Source organism: Mesocricetus auratus, unplaced genomic scaffold (genome assembly GCF_017639785.1).
Source record: "Mesocricetus auratus isolate SY011 unplaced genomic scaffold, BCM_Maur_2.0 Super-Scaffold_100004, whole genome shotgun sequence".
Classification (NCBI taxonomy): Eukaryota; Metazoa; Chordata; class Mammalia; order Rodentia; family Cricetidae; genus Mesocricetus; species Mesocricetus auratus.
This window is the reverse complement of record NW_024429189.1, coordinates 7,661,546-7,686,416: the sequence shown is the minus strand read 5'-3', so window position 1 is coordinate 7,686,416 and position 24,871 is coordinate 7,661,546. Positions and strand designations below refer to the sequence as shown.

Sequence of the window (24,871 nt, the reverse complement as noted above, 5' to 3'; positions counted from 1 at the left end):
GAAGTGTAAGCCAATAAACCCTTTCCTCTCCAATCGGTTTTGGTGATAGTTTATCACAGCAACAGAAAGCAAACTAGAGCAGGGGTCTAGTCAGAACCCTTTGGAAAAAAAAGAACCAGTTCTCCTAGCTGTGCCCCCACAATGCTTAACTCCTTGCTGGCAACAAACACAAAAAACAGAGTCACAATAAGCATGTCACCCACCATGATCTGGAGTGAGACCAGAGCTCCCACTGGGTAGAACCTGACAAAACCTGGTTACTTATAGGGCCCTCCAAACCCCTGGGCCTTGGTCAAGGACTGCTCTCTCAACATGCTCACCAAAAGCCTTGGGAGCTCCCAGCTTTACTTCCTTGGTACCTGGGTACTCTAGACCCATGAACCAAACAAAAAAGTTCTCCATCCTATCGTGAGCATATACTCCCCAAGTACACACAATGTACTCTGCAAGGATCCAGGCTAGAACAACATTCTTCTGTCTCTACAGGCTGGCAGGCCCTATCCCACACTAGAGGCTCAAACTCTGGAAGCCACTGACCTGCTAGCAAGCCAAAGTACCTTCCCGGGTACCTGTGAGAGAAAGAGTCCATGGAAAAAGGACAGGGGCACTTTGAATCCAAGGACTGGCAGGGATATAAATCCCACGATGAATCTACTCTCTTAGCGGGTCACTGATTGGGTTTAGATCATTGGTGAAACATATCCTCCCTCTGAGGGGGGAGCAAAGGCTCTTCCACGCATATAGCCTCAGCTCTGGGCTTAGCTCAGCCTCTTCAGAGGCCAAGATCTGAGCCAACTCCCATCTAGCCTGTCAGTTTCCCTCCCAACAATTCTCACAACAGGTTGGCAGCTCGTTTTGTCCTGGCCTGGCAGCATTAGAAGGCTAACTATCAAAGGAAAAAGTATACAACCAAGAGTACCCAAAATGAAACTGTCTAAGAGAGAAGGTGATCACTTGAGTCAACAAGGCCCCCATCAAACAGACAATGGACCCACAGCCATGGCTTTCCAGGGGGACTGGTAAGCACATATTCCAGAATGAAAGAGAATAGGGGGTCATTGTACCTGAGACCCTACAGTAGTTCAGGAAGAGCTTTGGCTTTGTTCTGAGGATCAAAAGCAAGTGTTTCAGGCCTTAGAGCTAATAAACCGATGAAGTGGTAGCTCATGGACACACACCCAAGGGAGCTTCACTTGACCCTCACTCACCCCCAGATTGGCCACCCACCTTCCCTTGATACTCAGACCCAGACTTAGCTTTTGTTGTATAGTTATGTTTAAATGTGAGGCCTCTAACTTCACTAACTCTTTCCTAGCCCCTGGGGGAGATGAGAACCACACAAAGAGAGCAAGAAGCCTCACCTGGAAGACAGTGAGGATGGCAGCAGGGAAGGTATCAAAATTGGTGGTCGGGGTTTCATCTTGAAAGTTGAACCTAAGGAAAAAAGAGAAGAAGTCTTGAGCAGAACAAGTCCCTTCAGGAGCCATGCTGGTCCCTTGACATAAGCATGCTCCATTCTGGTGCTCTCGGTATTCTCAGTCATACTGGAGGATGTTCAGGAAGGAGGCAGGTGGAAAAGCCCTAGGGTGGCAGTGTCTGTCCTGAGCTCTGCCTCCCAGGGACCCTGGCCTGCCCTCCTACTCCTGGCTACTTACTGTCCCCCAAACAGCTGCATGCCCAACAGAGCGAAGACCACGATGAAGAGGAAAAGCAGGAAGAGGAGGCTGATGATGGACTTCATGGAATTGAGGAGGGATACCACCAGGTTCCTCAGGGAGTTCCAATACCTGTCAGGCAGGAAGGACGGCTGAAGCGTTGCTGGGCTACCACAGCGCTGCTTCACTCTCATCCAGGCTCCCTGGATTCCAGCTTACACATGAAGCATGCATCTCTCCAGGAATCAAAGCCTTGACCCTCGATCCAGCCATGGGATAGCAAGAGCAGACACGTGACTGTAGTGCTGGACTCGCCCGCTCTTGCAAGCTGCACCATGCTCCTTAAGCCACTGCCTGTCAGGTGGGCAGGTCCAAACACAGACTTCACACTCCCCAGCCTCTAGCTCAGTGGTTCTCAACTTTCTAACTCTGCAGCCCTTTAACAGAGTTCCTCATGCTATGGTGACCCCCGACCATACAATTGCTGCAACCCTTTAACAGAGTTCCTCATGCTATGGTGACCCCCAGCCATACAATTGCTGCAACCCTTTAACAGAGTTCCTCATGCTATGGTGACCCCCAGCCATACTGCAACCCTTTAACACGGTTCCTCATGCTATGGTGGCCCCAGCTATACAATTATTTCCATTGCTACTTCATAACTGTAACTTTGATGCTGCTATGAATCGTAATATAAATATGTGTGTTCTGATAGTCTTAGGTGACCCCTATGAAAGGGTCGCAGTTTGAGAACTGCTGCTCTAGTTCCTTCGCCACTGGCCGGCCAAGTTATGGCTGACCTGGTGTTTCTTAAGACCCCTTTCACCACACTCCTTGAAGGGAAAATATGACTCCCTGATCACAGCCCGTCTTCATGGCATGCAGGGCCCATCTATATCTGCAATGGCATTGCTGCTGAGTGATAGCTCCAATTGCCATCCTAGCCTCTCGAATGTTTCTCCAAGGAACCTTCAGCCTTCCCCCAGGGAGAGATGACACCAGCCCCTGCACCTCTGCAATGCTATTCTGATACCCTGACACAGGGAATGAGGGACAGCAGAACAGATGCCAGTCTCCCTGTGCTCACCCTCTTTGGGGTTTCCGGGGGCTCTGCTGCACTCTCCTTCACCCCGCCCCTGCCCCTGGTCCTAAGTCAGGGGCCCAAGCACCCTCCACAGCCACTCTTACAAAAAACACGGGTGTCAGGAGTATTTGAAAACTTATTAAGGGTTCATCTTCTGACCTGGAAAGGGCCAGCCTGCCTCAGGACAAGGATCACTGACCTCCTTGGGAGGACCTGAAGGCCCAAGACTTGGGTAAAAGGCATTTTTCTGGAGCCTCTCTTACCAGCACCCCACATATGCTCCAGGAAGACAGAGGACAGATCAGGGGACATGCTCAGCACATTTGTGAACCTAGCTGGACAGAATTCCTGCATAAGCTTTTCCTGCTCATGCATCTCTGTCCTTGAACAGTTTGGAGTTGGGATTTAAAATAGGAAAGGACTAGCAGAATTTCAGTCTACCTGAGAAGGAATTATAGGCCCACATGCTGCATGGGCTCAGTGTCAACAGTTTTGGTACCACAGCTACTGGGACAGCATGACGCATGGGCCTCTGAAACACAGAGCAAGCACAGCCCATGCCAGCCTCTGTTACTGATAGGACCACCCTCGCACTCCTTCCACCTGCATCTCTGATGGTAAGCAGAGGGGTCTCGGCCCCACGGTCAATCTCACATCACCTCCCTAGGCTCCAGTCTCCTCACAAACAAGTGAAACAACTTTCCTACAGATTAAGATTTATGTGGAATGGAACTAAAAACCAAGTCTTGTCACTATCATAATTACCAAAGCTGGAATCAGGAGGGTGGAGAAATCCGGCCCAAGAAAAGGTGCCATGTAGGCACTAGGCTGGCCACCATGGGGTAAGGGCCAAGGCTACCCACCCTCAGCACAGTGGATGATCCAACCTGGGACAGGGCGATGGGAATCTCTGGGATCTTTTGCTGTCTTTTACTGGCATATGTCTGTAAAGACATTTTCTTTCAAATGCATCACGTGTTTTTTGTCACATTCACCCTCACTCTCTCTAGCTACTCTCCTTCCTTCCTTCCTTCCTTCCTTCCGTCCTTCCTTCCTTCCTTCCTTCCTTCCTTCCTTCCTTCCTTCCTTCCTTCCTTCCTCCAGACAGTCCTGTCTCTATTTTGATGTTGTGTGTGTAGGAAACATAAATGAGAAAAAACATACAATACGTGTCTTTCTGAATCTGACTTATTCTGCATACTTAATATGATGACCTCTAGTTGTATCCTTTAAAAAAATTCCTGGTTTCTCTATTCATCATAATGTCACCTTTGAAGGCATGGAAGATAGAACTAGTATCTTCAAGAGGAGTTGGTATAAAATTGCAGGTGGGACAAATGATAAAGAGAACCAGGAAAATGACCAAAGCACTATTGGCAGTGGGGACAGCCCCAATGACACCCTAAGGCCCAAAGGCTCCTGCCATGATGGTTCCTGTATGTGTTAAGCCAGCAAGTTACAGCATAAGCTTCCAGATAATCCCCATATAATCCAGCCTCACATGTGGCCTCCATTCATTTCCCCCAACCAGGAGCACAAGATGACATACTTTGTGACTTTGAAAATCCTCAGTAGTCGGAGAGCCCGCAGCACACTGATTCCAAAGGAGGTTCCTGGTTTGATGGCAGCCCAGACTACTTCAAAGATACTCCCCACAATCACCTGAAACAGACAGCATCAACACAGGGCACATCTGTACCTGGAAACATGTGCATACATGGATGAAACTGTCCTAGCATGCGCACTGGTGTGGTTGCATCTCTCAGTAAACACCTGTCCTACCTCCTGTTCACCAGCATGGGGTTTGGTAACCCAGAGAACATTGCACAAGCCACAGACACCATGGTGTTCTGGGCTCTTCTTTCCAAATCACCTGATACGCGGCTACAATGACATCCTAGTAGCCTGTGGAATCACTTGGGTGGGTCACTAGGAACAGAGCTTGTGGTAGGCTGAGCAGTGACCCTAGTCAACAGCCTCAAGATGAGCCTGGAGTGAATTCTCTATACCCAGATGAACCTGTAAGACCTCATTAGAGACTGCGCCAGAGGCATTCAGGGGGGTCACACTAGACTTCAACACTCACAGACACAGTGAGGTACTATGTGTTTATTGCTTTAAGCCACTCACCATTGAGATAATTTGCTTCCAAGCAGGAAAAATCAGGATGGGTTTTAGAAACAGAATAGTGCACTGTTGTGATAAAACAAAACAGTAGTAGTAGTAGTTTTTGGGGTCAGTGAAAGTGTAAAGCACCCTAGGCACTGGGAACACTGCCCACCAGGACCTACAAGAACACTGGGAACATCTTGTAGACAACCAGAGGCGGTGTGTGCCATGGTCCCCTGGTAAGACGTCTGGCCACACTGCTGCCTGCAGATGTGGGAAGAGTAGAAAATGAGCTCAATAAACTGGGAGGTAAAATCTGTTCTGAAGATCTCCAGGTCAAGCTCTACTGGACTGCCTGGACTGTTTCTGCTTAGGTCAAATGAAAAAGGCAATATCACTCAACAGGAGAGAGCCAGGACCTGATGGCTCAGCAAACACCCGGTCTTTCCAGATACCAAATGGTGCCAGCACTGAGAAAGCTCATGGTCTAAAGATGATTCCAAGAACAGCACTATGACTTCCAATTGGATCTGAAAAAAGCTAAAGGCAGTTCTGACAAGGAAATCAAAGCCTAACTCTCAACTTGGTCCTGGTTAGTGTGTGCCTCCCAGACCGGCTGGGAAGGAGTCAGGAGGGTAGAGTGTACTTTCCACCTAGTCTTGAGGTAGTAAGACACTGGGGAGCACTACCAACTCTGTACTGAGGTAAGGCATTGGGGAGCACTACCAAGTCTGTACTGAGGAGGTAAGGCATTGGGGAGCACTACCAAGTCTGTACTGAGGAGGTATGAGACTAGGGTATGATCCCTACTCACTCCTGGGACAGTGAGTGCCCCAGGATGCTAAAGGATGTTAATCTTAATGTACCTCAAGGAAACATGAGAAAGGACTGTTCTGTAGGAGTTGGTTTTCATCAAACAGGGTAAACTCTAAGAAGGTCTATAACATAGCCATAAAAATAACCTCCAATGCCCAATAGTCCCTTAAAAGAAGTGTATGCAGAGGCATACCAGGATGGCTGAAAGGGACCAAGCAATATAAAACAGAACTAGGTCTCTGGGGCGAGAGAGAGTTCTCGGCGTTAAGCGCATACACGGATCTTTCAGAGGAGCTGAGCTTGCTTCCCAGCACCCACACTGGATGGCTCACAACCACTTGAACTCCAGCTCTGGGGACATCTGACAGCCCAGCCTCCATAGGCACCTACACACACATAATTAAAAATTTTTAAAAATCCTTTTTAAAAATAGGTCTTTTGATCCCCCAAACCCTACTGACAGGGACAGGTTGAGAAAACTGTCCAGCTGCAAACATGCACTACTTTTCACAGAAAGAGAAAGAGCTCCAGGGGCAGAACCCAGAGCCCCGCGATCACCCAGGCTGTAAGTGGTTGAGATCCCAGCACTCACTCCCTCTCCGTACCTGTGGCTCCTCTGTGCTTCCTATAACCCTTTTCCAAACAGAAACGCCTATGACAGCTACCCTATCCTGGCTGTGAAGAAGGTCGCTTGCCACAGTTCCACACACGCAGACTGAGGACTTCAGGAGCTGCACACTTGAGCCTGAGAAGAGGAGACCTTCACTCTGTGCTGAAGTGTCCTTCCATCTGGCCACGTCTCCCTCCCTGCCTGCTTCCAACATTCCAGGTCATTCCACATGGCGTGGGCCCCCACTCAGCATCTCAGCAGGTGCCAACAGGACCAATCCTGGGGCTTCTGGCTAAGCGCACCCTGCATGCTCTACTGTGTGGCCCCACCCGGAGCCTGGGGGTAAGCCACAGCAACGGTGCTCACTGAGGTCTCTCTGACCCGCAGAGGTTAGGAGACCAGGCCAGGCCAACCGCACTCTCTCAAAACAGGCAAGTCCAGCACAGCATTCTGCTCTTTCTCACAGTCTCAAGTACAGGTGCCCAGGCCACACTACAGGATGGTGGGATGCTGGACCACAGTCCACAAGCTTACTGGAAAAACTGAGCCACTAAGTGACAAGGCCCCAGGTATAGAAAGAGCTATAGAGTCTTGCTATAATGTCAATCTACACCTAGGGGTGTGGGGAGGGTCGGGGAGGTGCCAACATATCCCTCAGGGAAGCAGCTGTGACATTCTGGCCACTAGGCAGTGCTAGGACAGGCTTCCCTCTACAACTCCCATTATCACCTGGTCTCTAGCAGCCTTTCTGGCCCACACGGGATCACAGAGCTCACTCAGCCCACTCTGAGTATACATAGGGAAGGGGGCTTGTACAGCTCAGACTCACCCAACAGAAGGGACCTAGTGAGTCATCTTACTCACCCCAAAGTCAAAGCAGTTGAAGGAAGACCTAAAGTAGCTTCGGGGCCCTAGGCCATACATCTTCAGGGACATCTCCGTGAGAAAGAGGCCCAGGAAAACAAACTCTGCAAAGTCTAGGAGAAGTCAGAGAAGAGAAGGGTTAGCTCAGGCCCCTCTCACCTGGCCTGGAGCCCAAGCCTGACAGCACCACACCTATGAGCCTTCTGGGCATGGTCTGCACTCCCCTGCTCTGGCCGCAGCTCAGGAGACGGTTAAAGGTGAGATGTGCCAGTGTTAGTCTATATGGTAACAAGTGCTCAGTGTCTGTAAGACGCAACTACAGGATCAACTCGGGAGTGAGCTGCGTCAGGGTCCTTCAGATGAGGCTGGGGCCACCAGACTGGGCACAGCCCAATGGCCCTCTATATTGTCTCATGTTCCAGTCTCCATTAGGGGTCTCAGCCTCCTACTAAGAGTCTCCCATAAAAACTTCCTACCCCCTTTCTTAGGACCCTAAGAGAACCAGGTTTGATTTTAACTTTAGTCGTGTGTTTACCTCAACTACTAAATGGAAAACTCTCCACCACCCATTTAGTATGAGCTCACAAAGGCATCGACAGTTTTGAGACTTCTGACCAGGGCAGAAACTCAGGACCCAGAGCAGACCACACAGAGCACAAAGTCCTAACAATGAAGCAAAGATGAGCTTCCAAGAACCCTGTCACTAGCCTAACCATCCCAGGGCCTCTGTCAAGGACATGGGACTATAAACACATACAGCTCCTGATAAGACAGATAGTAGAGGAGTAATCATTCTCCATGCCAGTGTACCCTGAGATCTGCCTGCACCCACCACTCTGCAAAGGTTGTTCTGTGAAGATCCAAATGCTTCAGCTGGAGGTGAGTTTGAACAGCTGTTCTGCTAGCCATACCATCATAAAAACAGGGACAGGGGTCCAATAGCCAGAGCATCATACAAACAGAAGACAGGGGTCCAATAGCCATAGCATCACACATAGATGGGGTCCAATAGCCATACCATCATACAAACAGAGACAGGGGTCCAATAGCCATAGCATCACACATAGATGGGGTCCAATAGCCATACCATCATACAAACAGAGACAGGGGTCCAAAGCCATAGTATCATACATAGATGGGGTCCAATAGCCATACCATCATACAAACAGAGACAGGGGTCCAATAGCCATAGCATCACACATAGATGGGGTCCAATAGCCATACCATCATACAAACAGAGACAGGGGTCCAAAGCCATAGTATCATACATAGATGGGGTCCAATAGCCATACCATCATACAAACAGAGACAGGGGTCCAATAGCCATACCATCATACAGACAAAGATGAAGATCCAATAGCCATACCATCATACAGAGATGGGGTTCAATAGCCATACCATCATACAGACAGAGATGAGGATCCAATAGCCATAGCATCACACATAGATGGGGTCCAATAGCCATACCATCATACAAACAGAGACAGGGGTCCAAAGCCATAGTATCATACAAACAGAGATGAAGATCCAATAGCCATAGCATCATACAGAGATGGGGTTCAATAGCCATACCACCATACAGAGATGGGGGTCCATTTTATACCCCAAAAGCAACTCAACCCAGTAAGCGTGCCCTCAGAGCCACTGGGAAAACTGGCAGGTACCCATTTCTAGCAAAGGATGCTAAGAAGTAGGTCAAGGAGCCTGTCAGAGACAGGACCCTCCCCAGTCAGGCTTGACACTGCCCAAGTGACCAACACCCATCCTAAATGTCCTAGTCAGCAAGTGTGAAGTACAGGGGAGAAGCTATCCCTACTAGCCTAGAACAGCTCAGTGGACAAAAGACAAACGATAGCAGAATGGAGGGGCCCAACTCTCCTATCTGAAGACCAAAGTACCTCCATACCCAAAAGAGCGACTCCTGTGCCACTGAGCTCCCCGTAGAACTGGCATACCCATCACCTGTGAACTAAATGAGGTTGTCCACACACTGAGCTTGCTCTTCAGGAAAAAAATTCTTATTTCCCAGGGTTAAACTTTCAGAGAAAGAGGTAAAAATGCCCTTACATCCTGTCAAAATGGCCACAGCATTAGACACAGCCTCCCTCTGAGGGAATAAAGGGGTTCTTTCATTCATTCCTGTATTATTCATTCAGCTGGCACCAGAGCTGCTGGGAGCTGGCATGGGAGACAATACTCATCATTTTCTGTAGGGTTTACATGGTAAAGGGAAACAGAGAGAGATGAGTAAATGGTAAAGGCACTTGTCATCAAGTCTGACAGCCTGAGTTTGACCCTCCAGGACCTTTCACATAGTAAAGGAGTGAATTAACCTCTGCAAACTGTCCTCTGACCTCTGCACACACAAAGGGTTTTCAAAAACCTGTTTCATTTTGGGGTTTTGTTTGTCCTTTATAGTAAGAGGCCAGAATGCCATGGGGACAGAAAGGAATGGTGTCTATCTAATGGGTAAGACTTCATAGGGCTCATGGGATGACAAGACTCCACAGCTTCCCCTCTGTTACCCAAGCTTTGGTTCCAGAGGTCCTGGTAGTGCTTTGGGATCTCTAGGGGATGTGCAGCCAGATAGACAGAGCCGATCTGTAGTGAGCAGAGCTCCCGTTGGTCTGTACAACACTCCCTCTGTCTCTGGCAAGCCTGCCCTACCTTACTGGGTCAGTCTAAGTATCAAAGACAAAACCTCAGACACTAGATAGAAACGTTTAGATCCTGTAAAAGCCTTCAGCAATTTTCCTTCAAGAGAGCTTGGGATTATAGGACACCACTTGGAAGAGAAAGCACTGAGGCACCGGGGCGCATCCCCTGGCAGGCCTGTCTGTGGGCAGGTCTAGCCTGTGCCCCACACATCAGAGAGGCAAGCAGACAGTGCCTCACAGCATATACACATGGCCTGCTCAGACAGCAAACACCCAGGAGTAACTCAAAGTCTGACAAGATACCACTGGCGTCCATGAGAGAAGTACAAGCCTCAACAACTGAGAGAACAGGTATCGGATTCTTCGGTTCCCACCCAACCCCAGTGGTGGCAAAAACATGAGCCGGGAGAACCAACAGACACTGAACTAGGTCTCAAGAGAAGTGATGAGACAGGACACAGGCCCTGGAGGCCAGGACCTGATGCTGCATGATACACGCTAACCCTGGCCTTCCCCTACCCTGGAAGAGACAGCTGCTGCCTCCACGCCTTTACCCGGTGAGGCAATAATAGATTTCAAGACAGAAGTGTAGGAAGCTATGGCCTAGAATCCTACTCCCAAAGCAGCATACACATGCACGCATGTGACTGACTACTATGGGGTTGTCGGTGCCTACACCAGATGGGATTCCTTCAGGGGATGAGCAGGCTTAGTGGTCCACAGAGTAGGAGCGTAGTAACAAAAGGGCCACCATCAGGGAAGAACACTCAGCCAGCAGAGGCCAGGATGGAGTCTCACTAGGTCAGAAAGGGCCCTCCTGAAGGACTCGGGCAACTTCTGGCACAAGAGCCCTCTGGAGAAAGTGAAGAGAAGTTAGGTCCTATTCCTCCATACTCACTGCAGACAACAAGAAGGACGAGGAAACGGAAAGCAACCCGCTGACTGCAGAGAGACTGTTAGCGGAGTCTTTAACACTCGAGAGAGGCTGCTGCTCCCCATGTGTCGTGGGGATCACTCTCCGAGGATCCGTTCTGATACCAGACAAGCACAGGAGTCTCAGCCCTCCAGCGTCCTCCTGTCCGCCTTCTCTGAACTGCAGCTGGGGCCAGCTGAACAGGACTCAGACCCCAGTGACTAGTGAGGGGCTCATGACATGAGACAAGCTGGCCCTGTGGGGACATGGATACTCCCCCAAGGCAGCCCACAGCAGAGACAGAGTGATCAGAAGAGCCCTGGGAGAATACAGAAACCCAACTCTGCCTCCCCAGGCATCCAGGACAAAGAGGAAAGGAACTAAGTCACTGATGCCTGAGGCTGCCTGTCTGGATTGCCTCTGGTCATGCCAAGGTCTGCCCCCCTACGAGCCCCTCGTTTCATATCATGATACAATCATGATGGTCATCTAGCCAGATCAGTTAAGGATGGGGGATCTTCAGGCCCTGAACACAGGCCAGGCCCATGACTGTGCAGTAGAGATGGTACACCATCCAGAGTATCCAGTACCAGGGTTTCCAGGCTACAGAGCAGAGTGGTTGGGAAGGGCCCTGGAGAAGGACTAGAGTACGTACACAGTGCAGTGGTAAGCCGCTGAGGCTGATTATAGTGCACCATGGCCACGCACAATGTGTTCAGGGCCACCACGCACAGTACCACCCAGTAGAAGCTCTGTGCTTTCACCATACGCCGGATGAAGAACCGGAACATCTTCTCCTTCCTCCGGAAGTATGATGAGCTCTCCGTCTTCCCACTCTTGAGGCTGGCACGAGCAAAGGGAGACCCTGCAGGACAAGTCTTGATGAGGACTTAGGAAACAGTAGGCTCCCAGGACAAGAAACCACCCACCTATAGACATCCCCCTCAGGTATATGCCCGCTCTTGAGCATTCTAAAGACATCACATGGCCCCAGAGTGGATTCTAGCCCTTTCTCATTTCTCAGATTAGGGAGTCCAGAGCTACTGGGTACCAGACCAGATGATAACTATCAATATCTCTGGTCTCCAGGACCCTGGTCAACTTCCAAAAGGACAGCTCTGACATGGGTGCCCTCTTTAGGTATTCCGAGATTTTCCTCAAAAATATAAACCCCACCATTAATCCCATATTTGGGGCTTTGGGGCTCTGCAGTCTCTGGCCTTCCCTTTTTCCCTATCAACTAGGATCAGCAACCATTGCTTACCTGCCTCTTAATCATTTCCTCTGGAACACGCTAGATGTGTTTATATGTAGTGGCAGCTACTATCTTGTCCAGAGTCCTAAATACTCATGGTCTTGAAAGTTTGCTGACCCTGCTGTAATCTGACTCCAAATACAACCAAATGGCCACCTTCTTCCACCTCCAACATTATTGTTTCTCCACGTTGGCCCTTTACCCAGTGGCTCCTGGGCTTGGGTGTTGGCTTCAATGTTACCTCCACAGTGTCCTTTTCTGACACTCCATCTAAAATATGGTCCTCAACCCACTCCCAACAATGTCAATACCCTCATCACCCACAGTCACTGTGTCTGCCAATGAGCCCTGTTCACAGAGACGGCTTCAATAGATGCTGACATGTAAGTAAGACTGGTCTCTGGGTACCTGAAGGTTCTGGTTGAGTGACTATAGGAAAGGGCACAGCTGGGTCTAGATACCACTGTATCTTTCTTTAAGTCTGTGCCACTGCCCTAGTTTCTGCACAGAGGGCCTAGGTATCAGCTGTTTCTATGTGTTCCTCTGAGAGCACTCGCTGCACTCCAGCTAAGGAGCCTCTGAAGATCTGGGCCTGGGGGCAGGGGTCTCTGTGAATGGATATAGAGCCGATGTTTTTCCACATACAAATGTGTACACACCCAGGCTTTCAGTGGCACACTGAAAATATTATCAGTTGGGGAGACAGAGCCAAGTTCCTGAGCCTCTGGAGGAACTTCTCCGTACACAGAGGTTTTCACAATGGCCAGGATCTAGAGGAAGTCCATCAGCCAGTGATGACCCACAGAAGACTGTGCTCCCTCACAACTCCCCACTAAGCCTCCCTCAGCCTCATGTGTGCACCATGTGGGTGGCTTCTTCCACAAATCAGGGCTGAATTGTAAAAGAAGCCTCTAGGCCAGTGCTGGGAAGGACTGTAATAAATAAGGCACTGTTCTTCCCCACAGGGACTGGGGAAGACACAGCTGAACAGACAAGCTAAGATCTGTACCACGCAGGACAGTGAACGTGTATAGAGCACAGTATTGCCTCAGATCTCACATACCTACTACACACTCACATGGGCACGGAGAAACAGTCATACATGTACATTCAGCATGTGTAGACAAGGCACTGCCTTAGACCCTACACAACTACATACTCACACAGAAACCTCAGCACATTCAGCACACATCTAACGCCTGGCCAGGCTCACTCTGGTTGGAGACCCAATCAGATGCTCGCATTTCAACAGACACACAGCAGTGACGTATGTGCATGCACAGGGCCACTCACAATACAGAAAACATGCAAACCACTGTAAGTGAGTGGCTCAACAAAGTCTCGGGGGAGACAAGGTCATCCACCCAGCCCACCACATCATCCAACAAAGGGGAAGCAAGACTGTGAGAAGGCCTCGCAGGAATGTGACTTTTTACTCCTCCCCAGCCACATACCACACTCCTCCCCTCCACACTGCCCCCGCCCCCAGCAGCTTCTCACTCTAAACATATACCCAAAGCATGATAGGGCCCTCAGAGTGTAATCTGAAGCCACTTCTGCTCCTCAGCAAACAAAAGATGCTCCAGCCACAGAGAGAGGAAGCCTGGTGCCCTGGGCAGCAAGCATGGCAACAAGGCCAATGTCCCTTTAGGGTACTTTGTGAACCTGGGTCTCTGGGTGCACTTCCCAGCAGGCAGACAAAGTGTATTCTAGTCTGCTCTCAGAGTAACCAGTGGGGTCTGCGGTAAACACACCATTCACACTGCAAGCTATGAGGGAAACCATAGAGACCGGGACCCTGCTCCACTCTCCAGTGTTTCCCCAGCATAGCTAATGTCAGCACTTATTATCTATAATGAAAGAAAAGCATGACTTTTAAGAAAAACAAAATCTGATATTTTCAAGCCACAGGTATTGGAGAGTTAAAATAATTCATGAACGACAGCAGGGTCCAGCCAGCTACGCATGAAGACCCCTCTACTCAACTACGAGGAGCATCAGTGATTCCAGGGTCCTCACGGGCCTCATCATGACTAGTTCAACAGCATGTATACACAGATACATTGAGCGGGTTACCCCCACCAGGCTCTAAGGAAGGTACAGAAAACAAAGGACAACTGTGTTCACACCACCACTGACTATCTAAGACCACTGAGAAGAAAGAAGGCACCAAGCTTCCTTCCAGCCTAGCTGGCCTCTCCCAGTGTGTGGCATTGAAAGTGGCAAACAACATGACAACATCCTTGGGTTCTGTGGGGATGGGATGTGATCTCACAGTCCTGTTTAAGGATAGCACCAAGTTAATCAAAACAAGAGGAAACTCAGAGAGAGAAGGATCTACGAATAAGAAAGGCCCCCATAGGCTCATATATTTGAATACTTCACTCCCAGTGGGTGGTATGCTTAGGAAGGGTTAGAAGGTGTGGCCTTGTTGGAGGAGGTGTGTCACTAGGGATGGGCTTTTGAAACCAGGCCCAGTTTCATCTCTCTCTGCCTCCATCTAGGGATGTGGGATGATGTCCTTCTGTATGTTGTGAATCAGATGTGAACTCTCAGCTTCTGCTCCAACACCATGCCTGCCTGCCTGCCTGCCACCATGCTTCCAACCATAATGGTCGTGGACTAAGCCCCTGAAATGGTGAGCTAGGCCCCAATTAATTGCTTTCTCTTTAAGTTGTCTTGGTCATAATGTCTCTTCACAGAAGCATAACATTTAACTAAGACAGATATTTTAGAGGAAAAAGAATTCCATTTCTAGCTCTTCAGTTGGTGAAGAGAGAGGAAAGAAACAGGTGGGCAAACAGTCTCACTGCTGGCAAGCCTGAGCCTAATCCTGAGGAGGAGAAGAGGTCAACAGTAACTATGATGAAGCCACAGCCCTAGAGCCAAGGAGGAACTTTCCACAGCATCCCAGGTGTCTCTGGCTGATGATCAAGGAAAAGCACAAGAACCATGGGCCTCAGAGTCTGCACCCTAACACCCTGCTGAGGGAAACAAGCAGACCAGCAGCACAGAGGGAAACCAGGAAACCACCAGGAGAAAAGGCTCTCAGGGTGGAAGAGTCCTCAGGAAACCCACAGAGGATGCTAAGCAAGGAACCGACGGTTGCAGAAGCTGTGCAAGGGCCACACCCTCCTAGGTGAGGGGTGGGACAGGATAAATGGAAACAACGTTTTAGTGACTGACACAAGGCATCTCAAAGGTAAAGAAGGAAAATAAACACAGGAGAAAATCCTTGGTAATTATGAGCGCAAGTAAGGAAAAAGCCCATCTATAGAATGGAACTGAAAACTAGACACGGCCAAAGGAACAGGGAACGTGACAAATACCAATTTGATCCTGGTGGCCAAATAGGGATGAGGACCAGACACCCACAGAAATAATAATACAAATAATGAATACAAAGCAACAAGGAAAGAAATCACATTATACCACGAGACTAGGACTTGAGGGGAAAAGCTAAAACCAGTTAAATACATTTTATAAAGGAGCTTGATATATGTGCTAGCTAGTCATATATCAACTTGACACAAGCTAGAGTTAGTTACCTGAAAGGTAGGAACCTCAACTGACAAAATGCCTCCATAAGATCTGGCTGTACGGCATTTTCTCAATTAGTGATTGATGGGGGAGAGCCCAGCCCATTGAGAGCGGTACCATTCCTGGGTTGGTGGTCCTGGATTCTATCTGAAAGAAGGCTTAGGAAGCAGCCAGCATGCAGCACCCCTTCATGGCCTCTGCATCAACTCCTGCCTGCAGGCCCCTGCCCTACCTGAGTTCTTGTCTCCACTTCCCTCAATGATAGGCTACGATGTGGAAGTGTAAGACAAATAAACCCTTTTCTCCCCAACCTGCTTTTGGTCATGGTGCTTCACTGCAACAATAGGAACTCTAACCAAGACAATATTCTATAGAGGAATAAAAAAGAAAAAGTTAAAAAAATTACCAGATAAATGCAATTCAAAAACACAGATAGCAACAACAGAAAGAACAGAACAGTGGCAAAATGTCAGACAAGATCGAGGCGAGGTATCGAGCCTGTAATCCCAGCACTTGGCAGGCAGGAGGCAGATACAGGAGGACCACCATGAGTTCAATGCCCAACTGGACTGCATAGTGAGCTCCAGGCCAGCGTGAGGAGCTGCAGAGTAAGAACTTTCCTAAGTGTCCAGGGGAGTAAGAAGAACCCCTGTGTGATGACGCGGAAAGAACCAAGGAAGGCACAGCGATCACAGCCTCACAAACAACCCTAAAATACAAGACAATGTCATTTAAAACACAGGCAGCAGGAACGCCAACAGCTCTGCAGGACAGGAGTCAATCAACTAGGAATTTCAATTAACAAGCTTGATAGCTCTCAGCTCCAGGACATAGACTTTTTGTTTACGACAATGAAACATTAAGGTTAGTTACAAACCTGAATTTGAAAATTTATAAACTTAAGGAGATTTATAGACCATATTTCTTAATCATTATCTGACATAATTTTATCAAATTGAAGATCATTCAAATATTGCCCCTACTTGTCAGTTAAGCAAAGTCCTCGACAACCTCTGACTCAGAGGAAAGTAGAGAGTGTGGTGTAGAGATCAACAGAAAGGGACATATGTAGCAAGACTTTACAGAGGGAAAGCACACCAACCAAACGCCTTCATTGTTAATGAAGAAAGAAGAAACGAAACAGGTGACCTGTTTTAAGAAATTAGGAAGGGGCTAGAGAGGCGAATCAGCAGTTAAGATCACTTGCTGCTCGTGCGGAGGACCCAGGTTTGGATCCCAGCACCCACGTGGTGACTCACAACTATCTGAAGGCACACACGTGGTTGCCTATACACGTATGCAGGCAAAACGTTCATGCACATAAAATAAGTAATTTTTTAAAGAAAAGGAAAGTTTAAAAGTAGGACTGGAGGGAAAGTTCGGTGGTTAGGAGTGCTTAGTGTTGTTGTGGAGGTCTCAGGTTCAGTTCCCTGCACCCACATCAGGCAGCTCCCTGCCACCTGTTACTCTAGCTCCAGGAGGCCCAATGCCCTCTGGCCTCTGCACCTGCACCCAAGCGGCACACATAAGCTCACACAGGCACACACATATAAGCATATATAAAAGTAAATATTTTTAAATAAGTTAGGAAATAATAAACCAAAACAATATAAAATACAATAACAACAAAATAAATTGCAAATGAGAAAAACAAAATTAAAAACATGATCAAAGAAATCTAAAAAGCAGGACATCTAACATTCATCAATATATACATGTTAATAGTGATATAATGATAATGATGATATGTTATTCTGTAGGATCCTAATTAAGAAAAAAAAGAAAACTGAGGATGCACTGGGGGCCAAGGCACCAGACTCATATTGACAGGGTCTGTGTCAGCCTCAGAGCCATGAGCAGCTTGCACTCTCCTGTGTGGGCCTGTATCTGGCCTCCAACAGACATCCCCAATGCCCTGTGCCTTCAACAAACCAAGATCTTGGTGCCCCAACTCAGCCCACTGCCCCATCTCCTATCCAGAGCTCCTCTATCACTCCCGTTCCTCAGACGAAACCCAGGGCTCCTTGATAGCTCCTACTCTCAGACACACCTGCCTAGACTGTTTTCAAATAGACCTCAAGTCCAAGGATCTATCTATCATCTCCTTCTCTACTACTCCGATAAAAACACAGGATCCCTCCTCTTTGATTTGTACACTGCCGTCACAAACTGCCCTCCTGACTTGTGCCCTTCCCTGTTTCATTTTATCTTCAACATCACAAGGAGACACAGTTCCTAGTTCAGTGAAAGCCAGACAACAGACCTTTAGACTACCCATGGCCACCCAGAATCCTTGCTGGGACCCAGCCTACCTCCAGCCTTTGACATTTCTTATGAATGCTAGCCCCATTCCTGTCTCTGGGTCTGGATACTTGTTTCTACAAGGTTCTTTTCCAGCTCTTTACTCAAGGGTATCCTTTGCCCTAAGGCCATAAACTGACACTACACAGCTCCAACTGATGTGCTACACTTTGGACATTCATCCGTCTCACCTGACGCTTAGCTGAAACAGACACCCCAAAGACAGAGGGCCCTGACCATCTGTCCAACACAACACAACAGCCCGAATACCTCAACACAGAAATAACTACACAAAGGAGTCATTACATTAACTAAGAGGATGCTACACGCAGCTCTATAGAAAAAAATCCACAGATTTCTTAATCAAGTACAAATTACAAAGCTGGCCCAAGTCTATCCCCAAACCCCTCTGTTTTTCTAGGACCACACAGGTCTTCAGTTAATCTCACCTATAAACAATTATACTGTTCTCTTTAGTATAATATTTCTAAGAATTCCTTTGAGGATTCCTTACAAAGTATCTTGATCATATTGTCCTCCTGCTCCTCTCACAACTCCTCCCAGACCCCCACCCCGACTCCCCATCTTCTCCAAACGTCATATCCTCGTTTGCTGTTCTTTAATAATCTACCAAGTCCACTTTGTACTGCATACATATTCACGGGTGTGGGATCATCCAGTGGAGTGTGTTCACCCAACCAGGCGCCACACAATTCTAATAGTCTTTAAATGCATATATACCACAGTAAAAGAAAAAGGCTTTTCAAAAATTCTAATGCATCTTACAAAATCAGAGTGTAGGTAAAATGATAATCAAAGAAAATAATCTAATATAACAGTAATTTTTAAAATTCTATTTAAATCTGTAATAACCATTGTCCTGTCATTACTATAAAATGAAGTCAAACAACTTAACTGAAGAGCAAATGAGAGGATACTTATTTCAGGTAACAAGAGGATCAAAACTATCAGCAGTCAACACAGCAAGCACAGTCCCAGTCAAACACTACTTTGTGCTCAACCAAGTGGCCTCCAAACTGGGGGAAAAATGACCAGGCACAACGGCGCACACCTTTAATCCCAGTACTTGAGAGGCAGAGGCAAGTGAATCTCTGTGAGTTCAAGGCCAGCCTGATCTACACAGTGAGTTCCAGGACAGTCTGGGTTACATAGAGAGACCCCATCTCAAACAAAACAAAACAAACAAAAAACCTGGAAAAATTTTAAAGGAGCAGGTACCGAGGTAAAGGACAACTATCATTTTGGATTGTTAATGAAAGATGACAACACTGGAATTCTCAAAAGTGCAGACATCTCTACCCTCAGTAGCCTATCTGAAGAGACAAAAGCACTGGTAAGAAGAGACAAATGGTTACAGGAATTTAGGGCAACATTGCTCATTATAAGAAAAAACAGAAAAAAGAAACAGTATGGCTGCAGGGACAGCCAGAAGAGGGAGAGAGGCACACACTGCCAAGCGGGAACCAGACCCCACCTGTGACCTCACTCTGGCCACTCAGACACTGAGGAAGGAGCAGGTGGGTTTGTCGTGTGGCCTCGGCGTTGCTGGGCTCTGCACTTCCCCCACATTGCTGTAGGAGACCTGGAGCTGCATCACCCTGGCAGAATGAGGCATATTAAGGCCTCCAGGAGGGAAATGCCAGGTATTTTGGGCACAAAGGAAACTAAAATTCCTAGCTCTGCAGAAAAAAAAAATCAACCAGTCTCACTTTACTATGTAAGAAGGAGGGCACAGAGCCAGGCTGCTACAGGCCCAGGCAAGGAAAGGGAAGATCAAGTGAAGGCAAAACCCTCTGCGCCTTCCACCCTGGGCTCTTTGACCGCAGGATGTGGTGCAGCCAAAAGAAGTAGTAGCACCCAGAGAAGGGTACGGCAGGGTGCGACCAGGTGCTGGGAAGGGAAGAACTCTGGAGTATGACGCAAAGAGCCCATGTCTCTAGAGACTCACTCACCAACAGCACAGAGATCTACAAACCGGTCCTCCCCCTCCTCCGCATGGATCAGGTCATTTCGGCTCTTCTTGGTGGCAGCTCTCTTCAACACTGCTTTAAACAATGGGTAGTGGAGACCAGTGTGAGTTGCAGCATCACATAACCCATCATAGGCGTCTTTCAGCTGTGTGGCACTATCGTGTCTGCGAATGGTCCGCTTTATCTCAGCTCCTGGCCTGATGCTGAGGCAAAGCAATTCCCTGACCCTGACCCTGACCCTGACCCTGACCCGACCCTGACCCTGACCCTGACCCTGACCCTGACCCCTGGGCCCTTCTCACTCCTCACTCGGAAAGGGCATGGAATTCTTCCTCTTCCCTCCAAAGCAAGGACATTAGGGAGGTATGACCACCAAGAAGACATATCATCTGGGGCCAGGCCAGAGATGCAGAGGAGCTAGGACAGATCTGCTTAGAGAGATGACAGCACACCATGCTGTCTGGTCCCAACCTAACCCTGCCTGTGGGTAGAGCTGTGCAGGCAACCACAGGTGCTCACAGCAGTGGAGGCCCCCAACTCTTCTAAGGCCTCTGGATGGTGTCCGGAGTCTTCTATAGCCTAGGGGATAACCGTGACTCCAGAGACATCTCAAATCCTGCAGGTATGAAGCTTCTGGAAGCAATGCTGTTCAGCACAGCTTCCAACAAAGATAATGGGTGCATACATCATAAGTCCAGGCTGCTCAGATTCCACTGTTCGTGTTACCATGACAGGTGTAAAGGCACCTCACATGGCACCGTGTCCCAGGGAAAGAGGTGTCTGAGCTCCTACTGTGTGGGCAGTGTTACTGAGACCACTTACCATCCAAAGGGGACTTCTCTTCTGCATTCTTGTCCTCCTCAGCCAACATGACTTCCTCTGTGAGGACCAAAGCTCAGGTCAGGGCCTTTCTACCCATCCCCCAAAAGGGACTCCTCCCACGAAAACCTGGAAAATAGTCTGGGAGCACCTGCCTGCTCCTCTATACACATCCACACCAGCAGGATGAGACTGCATGCTTTCTCCCAATCCCCAAACCATGCCTAAGCAGGGCCCAGAAACCTTAAGTCCTAACCCAACCTACAAATGGTCTTCCTAGACAGTAGCTGGAACTGTGAATTCACAGAGGAAGCGTTTGTAAGATCTCAGGCAGGAGAGCAGCCCACATGGAAGGGAGCTACCAGCATGGATGGAGCATCCCACATGGAAGGGAGCAGCTCAAAGAGGTAGCAGTTCACACAGAGGGGAGTAGAGCACAGGGAGGGTACAGCCCACACGGAGGGGAAAAGCCCTAAAGAGGAGAAACTACCCATATGGAGAAGGGCAGTCAACATAGGCAGGGATAGCCCTATGACGGGAGTATCCCCAATTGAGGGAAGCAGCCATACAGAGGGAAGCTACCTTACCTGGGGATGGAGGAGGTAGGTTAGCGTTTAGGCTTACAGTGCCCAGAGAATGGGTGGTAGAGAAACTCAGGGCAATAGCAGGGTATTCGGGTCCAGTGTAGACTGACCCTCCACTCAGAGGGCTTGTGTCCATCAAATGACAATGTACTAAGAGTCAGCCTTTTTCACTAAGCTCCACCCCAGAGCACAGGAATCCTAAGTGGCAGCAAGGTGGACAGTGTACAAAGCAGAAATACCGCTGCCCACCTTCACGGACTCACCCGCCTTGAAGATCCACTCCAAGTACCCGTTCAGTTCTCGCTCAATCTGCTGCTGCCTACGGAGCTTCAGGAAGGCACGACGGTTCTCTACTCGCTCCCGCTCCTTGGCAAACTCTCTACACCATGTAGGAGAGAAAAGCAAACAGCTCCAGGGAACAGAGGTATGCAGGGCAGTGTTGCTTCTAGAAGCTTCATGCCTGGAGGCAGGCTCCTACCAGCTCCCGAACACTCACCTCACCCACCACATGCTCTGGCTCCAGCTCTGGGAGTCCAGAGCCACGCCCCTCACCACTGCTGAGCTAGCTGCCTGCTGGCTCTGCTAGCTGGCTCTCATCCATCCTCTACCTGGCTCTTTCTAATCCTCTTTAGATTTCAGTTGAGATGTCCCATCCTCAGGTGCCTCCTCAGCCTTAAACCTCCTCATCAGACTAACTCTGTGGTAGTCTGAGTAAGAATGACCCCCATCCATAGGCTGCTAGATTTGAACGCTTAGCCATCAGGGAGTGGCACTATTTGAGAAGGATTAGGAGGTGTGGCTTTGTTAGAGGAAATGTGTCACTGGGGGTGGGCTTTCCAGCTTCAAAAGCCCGTCGTGCCCAAAGAGTCAGTCTCTCTCTGTGTCTCTCTTTCTCTCTGTGTCTCTCTCTCTGTCTCTCTTTCTCTCTGTATGTCACTCTCTGTGTATGTCTCTCTCTCTTCCTGTCTGTCTCTGTCTCTCTTTCTGTGTCTCTCTCTGTCTGTCTCTGTCTCTCTTTCTGTGTCTCACTCTGTCTGTCTCTCTTTCTGTCTGTCTCTGTCACTCTCTCTGTCTCTAGCTCTCTGTCTCTCTTTCTCTCTGTCTGTCTGTCTCTCTTTCTGTCTGTCTCTGTCACTCTCTCTGTCTCTAGCTCTCTGTCTCTCTTTCTCTCTGTCTCTCTGTCTGTCTCTCTGTCTGTCTCTCTGTCTGTCTTTCTCTGTCTCTCTCTGTCTCTGTCTCTCTGTCTCTATCTCTCTGTCTCTCTGTCTCTCTCTCTGTCTGTCTCTCTCTCTCAGTTCCTACCTGCATGTTACCATGCTTTCCCCATCATGATGATAATGGACTAAACCTCTGAAACTGTAAGCCAGTCCCCATTAAATGCCTTCTATTATAATAGTTGTCTTGGCCATGGTGCTTCTTTATGCAGAACAGTGACTAAGACAGTCACCTACACTGGAAGCTCCTGGAAAGATACACTGATAACAGCCACACCCATTATAGGACACATAGAGACCAGAGCATGCTGTCCTCTACATCTACTCTATCCTGGCATCTGATTTTGGGGCCAGCCAGGCTCTATTCCCATCTCCCTTGGGAGCCACAGGCCTGGTCAGAAGTCTCCAGGGTGAGAAAACGGGAGTCATCAGGACTCCTGTAGAGCAGCAGAGTCAGGTCAGGCCTGGCCTTTACCATCTTGGGATGTAACTTCCTTGGCCCATATAAGGGTAGGAGCTCCAAACAGGAGCCCACATGCAGAACAGAGGGGGCCTGAGACTACAGAGGGAACATACAGCCACGTACTTACCCTGAGAGCACACCCAGCACTAGGTTGAGCATAAAGAAGGAGCCAATGATGATGAGAGGGATGAAGTACAACCAGTTCCAGGTGTTGCCAGCTGCATCATTTGTCTGGAAAAAAGGGAGGAGATGAGGCAAGTAGGCAAAGAGCTATGGCCACATCAGTGTGCTTGGCCTCTGGACCTCCTCAGAAAGGTCCAGGCAGGGAGTTCAGACTTGGTCAGACCTGTTCTTGCGCCACAAAGCCTTCCCTGGGTGGAGGCTCCCAGAGGACCAGGGAAACTGCACATCTCCAGCCATTGCCCAGTGATGCTAAAAAGCCAGGAGCATGTCCACAGAGCCAAAGGCCGCTCAGGATACACTGAGGACTACATGCCTAGCCTGCCTGCTAGGATAGCTCCTTGACAGGCCTCCCTGAGCAGCTCCAAAGATGCATCCTTAAAATGGAGCCTATAAGCTCTACAGTTAGGGTTAGTCCTGTCTGATCATGTGTCCAGTAAGTCCCCAATTCAGGCTACATGTGCCTCCACACTGCATTCTCTACAAGCCCCTAGAATATATCTCTCACCCTATGCCTGGCCCACGATGGTTCGGCACCCAGGGATAATCTGAACAGCTGAAAACATAAAGACCATCCCCTTTGCTTATTATAACAAAGCCTGCTGAAGAGAAAACTCCATGAACCCTGCTTAACTCCCTGCTATTCTACTGTTATGGACTCCAGTGGACTTGGCTAACGGGGGTAGTGAATATCTTTCTCCATGTGCATCTTCTGCTAGAAGCAAACCATGAGTGAGGTGGATGCTGAGGATGGGCACCTCTCTTTAGACAGCAGGACACCTGAGCCCTGCCCCAAAGCTAAGCTGGTCACCAAGGCACTTGTCAGGATTTCTGCCCTCCAGCCTGGCACATCTGTAGACCCAGCCCTTAAATAGCCCTAGATACCTAGACTGACCGCAGCTTGTAACTTCTGAGTCCTGAACACTGACTGCAGGCTGTCACCAAAATTCCTGCCTCCAACTCAGAAGTGACATTCAGAATCCCAATTCTCAACTTCATATTCCCATCTCCCACTTTTGCACTAACACACAGCGCCTCTGACCCATGGGTTAGACAGCCACCAAGGCCAGCAACCGCCCTGCAAGTCCACCCTCAAAACAGTCCTCCTAAAGAAAGAGGAGATAGAACAGAACTGCTGCGACCACACCCCTTCTGCCACCAGAGCAACTGTATTTCTCCTTGCAGACCATCCTTCCACAAGCCAAGTCACTGTAATTTCTGCCATCCTAAAAGCAAAGCAAACCAGGACTTCCACTTCTAGAAAACTAAGCAGTCATACTCAGCTACTTACTTCTACTAAATAAAATCAATTCTTTGGAACATCATATAAAAAGTAAGTGAAGGAAAATTCCAGGAGAAGGTGGACCAGCTTGGACCTCAAGACCTAAGAGGACTTCTTGAGTCTTGTTTTTATCTCATATATCCCAGGCTTCAAGCCAAAGTCTATACCTCCATCTTTCTGTTGAGTTGTTGACAAGAGCTTACAGCCTTGTCTACCCCCTAGACATGGAAGGTAAGTCCCTATTGCTGAAGAAACGGGGCCCAGAGACCCCTGAGCTAGAACTGACTTCAATGCTCCCTCCGGGAGAACTAGATTTCATGGTACCAAAAGGTGCCATGCAAGTTTCCAAAGAAGGTAAGCAACCAATAGTCCTACCCAGCCATGATGCCTATGAACCACATTAACAACCAGCCTGGCATGATAACACTAAGGGTGCAATAGTGTCACACATACCTTGGCTCTCTGATTGGACTACAGACCTGTTCAACAAGGCAAATGCCATGCCTGGTACTGGAAACCTAGTTAACTACTCAG

At 48.7% G+C, this 24,871-nt stretch overlaps 1 protein-coding gene across 1 annotated transcript in view; it reads right to left on the bottom strand.

The window, feature by feature from the left end:
* Window positions 1–24,871, bottom strand: part of Cacna1b (calcium voltage-gated channel subunit alpha1 B) — a 160,771-nt gene that overhangs the window by 92,124 nt on the left and 43,776 nt on the right. Inside the window, 9 exon segments of the mRNA XM_005083737.4 lie at window positions 1,362–1,434; window positions 1,656–1,787; window positions 4,289–4,401; window positions 7,139–7,251; window positions 11,364–11,573; window positions 19,778–19,867; window positions 20,618–20,674; window positions 21,462–21,577; window positions 23,003–23,106. Coding sequence (XP_005083794.1) covers window positions 1,362–1,434; window positions 1,656–1,787; window positions 4,289–4,401; window positions 7,139–7,251; window positions 11,364–11,573; window positions 19,778–19,867; window positions 20,618–20,674; window positions 21,462–21,577; window positions 23,003–23,106 — 1,008 coding nt within the window.